Source organism: Lottia gigantea, assembly GCF_000327385.1.
Source record: "Lottia gigantea unplaced genomic scaffold LOTGIsca_20, whole genome shotgun sequence".
In the NCBI taxonomy this organism is placed as follows: domain Eukaryota; kingdom Metazoa; phylum Mollusca; class Gastropoda; family Lottiidae; genus Lottia; species Lottia gigantea.
The window spans coordinates 1,042,972-1,050,327 of NW_008708401.1; the positions used below are offsets into that span (position 1 = coordinate 1,042,972).

Sequence of the window (7,356 nt, forward strand, 5' to 3'; positions counted from 1 at the left end):
CCTGAACTGGTTTTGTAGACTTCTTGAGTATTTCTCCCAATCGTACTAAAATTCCACTGATGACTTCATCAGAATCTTCCGGTGTTTTCTTGGGAACGATTCTAGCTAGTTCATGGATACCACCAAGGATGTCGTAGAGCTTGGTGTAGGTATCTTTCACTTTGATATTTGTCCCTTTCCTAATTCCATCTAAAACTAGAAGTATTTTGCTTATGTTATCCTTAACACCTGGATATTTGTCAGCAGTCTTCTTGATTTCATCCAAGTTGACAAGTATATCATCTATTTCAGGTAGGATGTTGCTGATAGAGTCTTCAGGCTTCTTCAACAGCTCCTCCATTAAATCCAGGATATTAGTGACAGGATCAGACTTCTTGGGAACAACGAGTGATTTCTCTGATAGCGTCTTCTTGATTTCGTCTAACAGTGGAAGGATAGATAGGATGAACGGGTCGGTATCTTCTGGTTTGGAGTCCTTGAGTAGATCAATATTTCTTAAGATTTTCGAAATGATCGGGAGGATATCGGTAGCTTTATCTTTTGGAATGATCTTTTTGATATCGTTAACAAGATCTAGAAGTCTGCCAATGGCTTCGTCTCTCTGTGGGTCATCTTTACGTGTTGTTTTCACGCCACTTAATCGACCCAAAATATCGTTAATTAATGAATAGATGTCCGGTGTCTGACCAACTGGTAGTTTCGATTTAAGATCGTTCAAGACTCCTTTAATCTGTTGAATTTGATCAGGAACTTCTTTCTGTTTTTCTTTGTCTCTGATTTTCCTCAATATATTATTGATTCTGTTGACAGTTTCATCCTTTTTAGGCAGATCTCCAAAAAATTTCTGCAGGTCATCAAGTAATATTTCAGTACCGCCACCAAGAGTACCGTTTTGCTTCCTAAGGAGACAATCAAAGTAACGAATGGATGCATCAAGATCATCTTCAGGGTACAACTGGGCTTTCTCTTCATCAATGACATCTTCAGCCGAGTCACTATTTGAATCAGAGTCACCATCCGAGTCATCCGAATCACTATCACTGTCATCCGAACTTAAATCCTTGGTAACTTGGTTTCTGATTCGGCGACACTTTGGTTCATATGAAAAAATATTAGGATAACTTTCATTCGAATCGGAGTCACTACCATTTGATTCAGAGTCAACTCCTACGAGTTCATATCCAGGGGCACATTCATATCTGAAGCTCTTTTTATAGTACACTTCGCAATCAGTTTCCACTTCATTATCAATTAAAGATAACAGTTGACTGAAAGATTCGCCAGAGTCTACATCAGACGTTTCTGAATCACCGGAAGTGTCTTTGGATTCACCAGAAGTGCCTAGAGATTCATCGGAACTGGAAATGCCTAGATATTTGCCGAAAGCGCCAGTTTCCTCGGAACTGTTCAAAGATTCTCTCAAAACAGCAATAATATCACTCCTTAAATCGCCATTTTTAGTTGAAGTATTTTTCTCGGGAGATTCTTTGTTCAATGATTGTTTGTAATTCTCCAAAATAGTTATAAGTTTATAGTACACCAACTGTTTCTTTTGTGGAGGCTTATTCTGTTCGGGCTTGTTGGCAGTGGAGTCCTTTTCAGTAGGACCCAATCCAAGATCACCCAGCAGTACTGAGAGTCTTTCATCGAATTCACTTGAATCTGAAAATGAATGAATGGTATTTTTTGAATGATTCAGGGTGAAATGAATTATTTCCCGCCAGGTTACAAGTGTGAACCGGAAGTGAAAGGGTGCGTTCGAAGCTATCGTTTGATTATTAGCTTCTTTTGTTTAAAACAAACTTTTTTAGGAGTACGAGATTGTCCATATTCGTCATTGGATAAATGGTATAGATTATATAATTTTGTTAGTGATTACAGAAACATACATTTAGTTTTAATAAATAGATTTTGTAATATTTGTGACTTATTCAAGACGATGAAATTTTACCCGCAGTGCAAAGCAAGTGAAACCTTACCTTCATCAGATTGGCTATTCGAGTCACTGCCACTAGAATCGCTGTCTGAACAGTCTTTTGAGGTTTCACCATTTTTTCCATCACCATCTTTACCATAATAACCCTCACATTTACCATTCTTACCATGAAGAGACAGTATGTTACTTACAGCTGACTCAATCGCATGATCTAGAGAATCTCCATTCAATTGTTTATGGTCATCTACAACGAGCAACAAGAAATTATAATAAAATAATCTTAGGCAACAGTTGAACTCTTCATACTGTGGAATTTCTAATAATTATTAAAGGGGTTCAGTAGTGGTGCAATTCTTAACGTGTGTAAACTAAAAAGGAGAAATGTAGAAACGGCACTGCTAACCATGCATCATGTTGACCTCGTTTGAGGGTAGCCTAGGAAATTTCATCTAAATCAGGCTTTTTATCGGTAAAGGTACGTTATCTTCTCGGAATTCAGAAATTATAAACCTTTATTAACAAAGCAAGAAGACATTTCTAAAGGATATATTATTGTGCTCACCTGTTACATTAGCAGCTTTCAGAATGTTTGAAATACTTTTAGAAAGTTGGTCAATGGTGTCAGCACCTGTAAATAAATTACATTAAAGACACAGATACACTCGTAGCACCATTCTGATTTCTTGCCTCCTGTCAAAACGTCACCATCGCAAATATCGTTGAAAATTGAAGTTATAAACATATTTACATAAATAGACCAGGATATCACTTTTGAATTTTTAAGAAAAAAAAAGAAACAAAAAGAACACAAAAAGTCATCTTCACGATGAGAGGATACGCAAATACTCTCGAGTCATTGTTTACAATACCACTACCCACAAATATTATACAATAAAAATCATTCCATACCTGAACATAATACAACGGTATGAGCAGAAAACAACAAAACGAGGAAAAATTTCGTCATTTTGATATTTTCCTGCTGACCCTAGACGACGGCCAACTGAGCTGTGATTCAAAGATCTGCACCTACCCGGTTTTTCACTTTTCTTGTCGTTATAAACATGTCGAATTTATTTCAAAACGTCAGTGAAAAGTTAATGATTTGTGGTTCATGTTTGAGTATTTTATTCCGTGAATTTGAATGTAAAAAAATACAACATCAAACATTGACCTGACTTAAAGTTTTAAACAGGTAATTTAGACTCTTTGAACCTTGAAAAGTGGAATTTAAATCATTGAATGATCTAGTGATTTATAGAATCCTGTGCCCATTTAGTGAAGGAAGTTTCGCCTGGGGTGAAAATGCTGACATCTCAACCTCACATCTTCACAAAGTCAATCTAATTTGACCTTCGGCTTATACCTTGACTCCAATAGCCGCCTTCTTGTAAAGAATGCAGCAATTTTATCGGATTGTAAGCCAGCGAGTACAACCAATCAGAGCCCTCAACAGCAAGACTAGATATTATGGTTTAGTGGTTACATACATTTTGTTTATACTTCTGATTGGCCGTATTTGTTAACGTACCATCCAATAAAATAGCTGTATTTACAAACCTCAGTGAAACAAGAAAGACGGCTATTGCTGTCAAGGTATAAGACGAAGATCGTAATAACATGACATTGTGAAGATGGCATCACCTCTGCACTATTAATGTTGTGTCCCATATGAGTCCACTATAAAAAAAATTCTTGTTTATTTTCTTATATTGTCACTTACATTGTCATTGTCACAAGACATTTATTGGTTTGGATTATTTGATTGACTTATTCATTATGTATTGAACTGGCAATAAATAGAAATAGCTCTATGGCTGAACTAAAAATATCAAATAAAAGACATATTTCTTTCAATGTGTTTCATTTCCGTACAATTTGTATCGAACCCGTAGGTCTTCGAATGATGGGTAAGGAGGAATACGAACTAGGAATTAGTGATATATCCCTGGGGTGACGCTGGTAACGTTGACAGTGGCGTAATTAGGCAAGTCTTAACCCAACAAAAGGATGCAGCGACAATGGCCAAGGACTATATTTTTGAGACTATAGAGGATAATGCCTATAATTTCTCCTATCAATCACTTGAAACTGGAGATAATTTGATTTTTGGCTTGAGGCACAAAAATGACAAAATTGGTTGAGTGTAATATCTATATTATTTTAGGCTCCAATCACCATAAATGTCATATACCTCTACTTTGATAATCTTAGATGAAGAAAATCATACAGTTAGTGCTGTTGTACCTGTACAAAACTAATGTGACAAATAAATGTGAGCTTACGAAGTAGCTCATCTATTGTATTATCATTACGCGTTACGTCCGCCAACGCGATCTTGTTTAAATTTGATAGAGTTGATATTCTTCTGGCGTGTAAAAGATTACATTTGTGTATTAGTAATTTGAGTATTTTGTGGTGGAGGTAGACATCATAATCCCACTCAAATGGTTGGTTTTTTTTGCCAATGAGTTTCAGTGGGATGGGTTCTCGGTTTTGTATTATGTAAAGTAATACAGAAGCTCGATCAACGAGTCAAATTCAGATAGCTGTATACCTTAAATTATATATTAAGCCCGTCGTAGCCGTATTTGAGTACTCGGGAGGACAAATAATATATCTGGAGGGGCAATGGAATTGTGGTGTTTAGTTGCATTAATTGAATGGGTCGGTTGTTCGAATTATTTCAGGGGAGCAATCCACTATTTCTGCCAGGTACGGGCCAGGTTTCTATTAGATCCACTGCATGCATAGAGGGCAAAAAATGAAACGGGGTAAATGTTTAGACATCAACCTTCGTAAGCACACAAGAATAATACGTCCGCAATTCCAAAGACAGGCCCATTTTTCATTTTGATATTCATAGCTATGATTACTCATTCCACACTATATTTATATCTATATCTTCATTGAATGGCGTGTGTCATATGTCATCGTATGGCACGTTGACCATAAGATACATTGAAATCCGTGATTCTTGACATATGTAGTAAGAAGCGTGACCAAAAATCATGAACCATGAACCTCAAACGGAAGTAGGCTATACCAGTTATGTTAATTTGTTTAGAAATATTATGTGAATCATGAATTAATGAAATTCAACACTCGTGGTGGTCTGGTGATTACCAGTTATTGTTCAAACATGTCAAGAGTCTTGCGCACTAAGCGGTGTGAAAATATATTCAACAAAAAAATGTATCGACCGTCCTTCTTTTTTTCATCTTCACAATGTCAAGCTATTACGAATTTCTTATACTTTGACTGCAGTAGCCCTTGACATAAAGGTTGTAAACATCATGGAAAGGGATCCCATCGACTGTACTAGATACTTAACAATCCAGACAAATCGCTGTATTGAAAAACTTCCATTACACAAAAAATGTTGCTATTGCGGTCAAGGTATAAGATTACGTTCGTAAATATAGCGTGACATTGTAAAGATGCTAGTCATTATTGTATGGTGACTTAATTTTTTATATCTTCCATTATTATTAGAAGATAAATATTTTAGTGTAATATATGCAATACCATTACGTATTGTCATCAAAACAACAACATTAGCGTATATATAAGTCATGCTTTTAGAGATGATTTTATTGCTATTGCTAGCCTCGGGCAAGGGTTGAAACAATAAAACTTCTTGTAAACATCTTTTGATTCATTCTTGAGTTGACAACTTTATTCATAACGACAGCGGTAACTAGTTGTACCTGTTTTGTGCGGTTATTATCCTACGCAACAGAAATTAATCCTGGATTTTTGGATGCATATTTTAACGATTCAACTCCAACGAACCAAAGCTGACAAATCTCGTCAAAGCATATTAAAGGACTTTGGTATTTCACCATCCAAAACAGTCCGAATGGATAACCCCTGCAAAAATAACTGTACTTTTTTGGGGTATGAATCTAAATCCGGTTGATATAAATGACGCACATTTTTTTTAAATTTGCGCTAAATATTTTGCATATACAATTAAGGGGATTTATCTAGAAAGTTCGTCATTGAGATTTATGATGGACAGGTCATGATTGTTGATATTTTTAAATATACGTTACAGATTAGTACTAGAAAACAGATGACGTCACAACTAGGGTATATAAAGCTTGGGTCATTTTCATTAATATCATTCATTCATCACCTGACCATTCCAAGGAACTCATCATGGTTTTTACAATGAAGTTATCAGCTTCGCTTCTCTTACTTTTATTCATTTCCTACCATTATGTTTCGGGTAAGTTATAATTTTTCGTTATAAGATAAGGGCACAAAACTCTGTTAGATTCTTGTTGAGTGCCCTCATGATACATATCCCGGATTGCAACAATTATACTTTCGTTCTTGCAAGTTATTTGGAAAATCGGCGAAAAGTGGGCCTACCATTAGAGTTTTTCTTCTAATGAGTTCTTCATCACAATATTCTTTACAGTTATTTCCAAAACAAATTCCAGGAATGCTGCTTTCTTCAAACTTTTGATGTTAAAAATCCAGATAGCCATAAAACGAACATTAGAATTGAGTATGTCTGAAGTAATGATTCTATTCTATGTATTATAGGCGATAGCAGTCGCAGTAGCGAAGAAGAGGAGGATCAGCCCTCTGTTGCTTCCATGGTTCCAGTTGTCCAAGGAACCCCGTCAACAGGCGCCCAAACATTACCATCCATTGACACTGCCGCAGCGAAATATAACCTCTTTCACCTTATTTCATCAGGTCAGCCTACAGCACCCGAAGCTGATGAGGAAGAAGAATCTGTCACAACAGCTGCCCCTCTCATACTGCCACATTTACTAAGTACATCAGCCCCAGTAGTAGAAGAAGAAGAGGAAGAAGAAGGGGTTGCAGGATTGCAAACGACACAGACACCATTACCAGAGATCCAAGTTCCCCTCGAACCAATTCAACTCCCTATACCAAGGGTTCCCTTGCCACCTGCACCTATACCACAACGACCAGTTATCATGCCGCCTTATAGACCATCGTATCAATCAGTCCAGTCTCCTCCGGGGATAATTACCATCTCATCACCTCCAGTACAAGTCGGCAATCCAGCCATTCCAAGACCAATTGCACCACTTTATCCTGTGGCACCTGTGATGCCCGAAAGACCACTACCTCAAATACCAGCTAATGGTAAGTCAAACTAGTCTACTCGTGGTATACCATCTGAATTGATGTGGATGTCAATCCACCATAAACACAAATGGGTTGGAAAAAGGGATTATATTTGCATTATTTTTGAAAGATAAACAAATTATTTGGTTAAATACAGAGGTAAAATTTGGGACGGAAGATTGTATGTTACATTTGTTCTAAGGTACACTCACAGGCTTCCTGCATCTGAATGTTTAACATTGCGAGCTATAGGACACCGAACTATACACCCATGTATTCTTATTTCAGACGATAGTGATATCTAT

The 7,356-nt window shown here is 36.7% G+C and overlaps 1 protein-coding gene across 1 annotated transcript in view; it reads left to right on the forward strand.

Moving 5' to 3' along the window:
* The first annotated feature begins 6,076 nt into the window (after positions 1 to 6,076).
* Positions 6,077 to 7,356, forward strand: part of LOTGIDRAFT_231509 (hypothetical protein) — a 1,886-nt gene continuing 606 nt past the window's right edge. The window contains exons 1-3 of the mRNA XM_009053663.1: positions 6,077 to 6,170; positions 6,494 to 7,069; positions 7,340 to 7,356. Coding sequence (XP_009051911.1) covers positions 6,101 to 6,170; positions 6,494 to 7,069; positions 7,340 to 7,356 — 663 coding nt within the window. The 5' untranslated portion in view covers positions 6,077 to 6,100. The remainder of the gene's footprint in view (positions 6,171 to 6,493; positions 7,070 to 7,339) is intronic.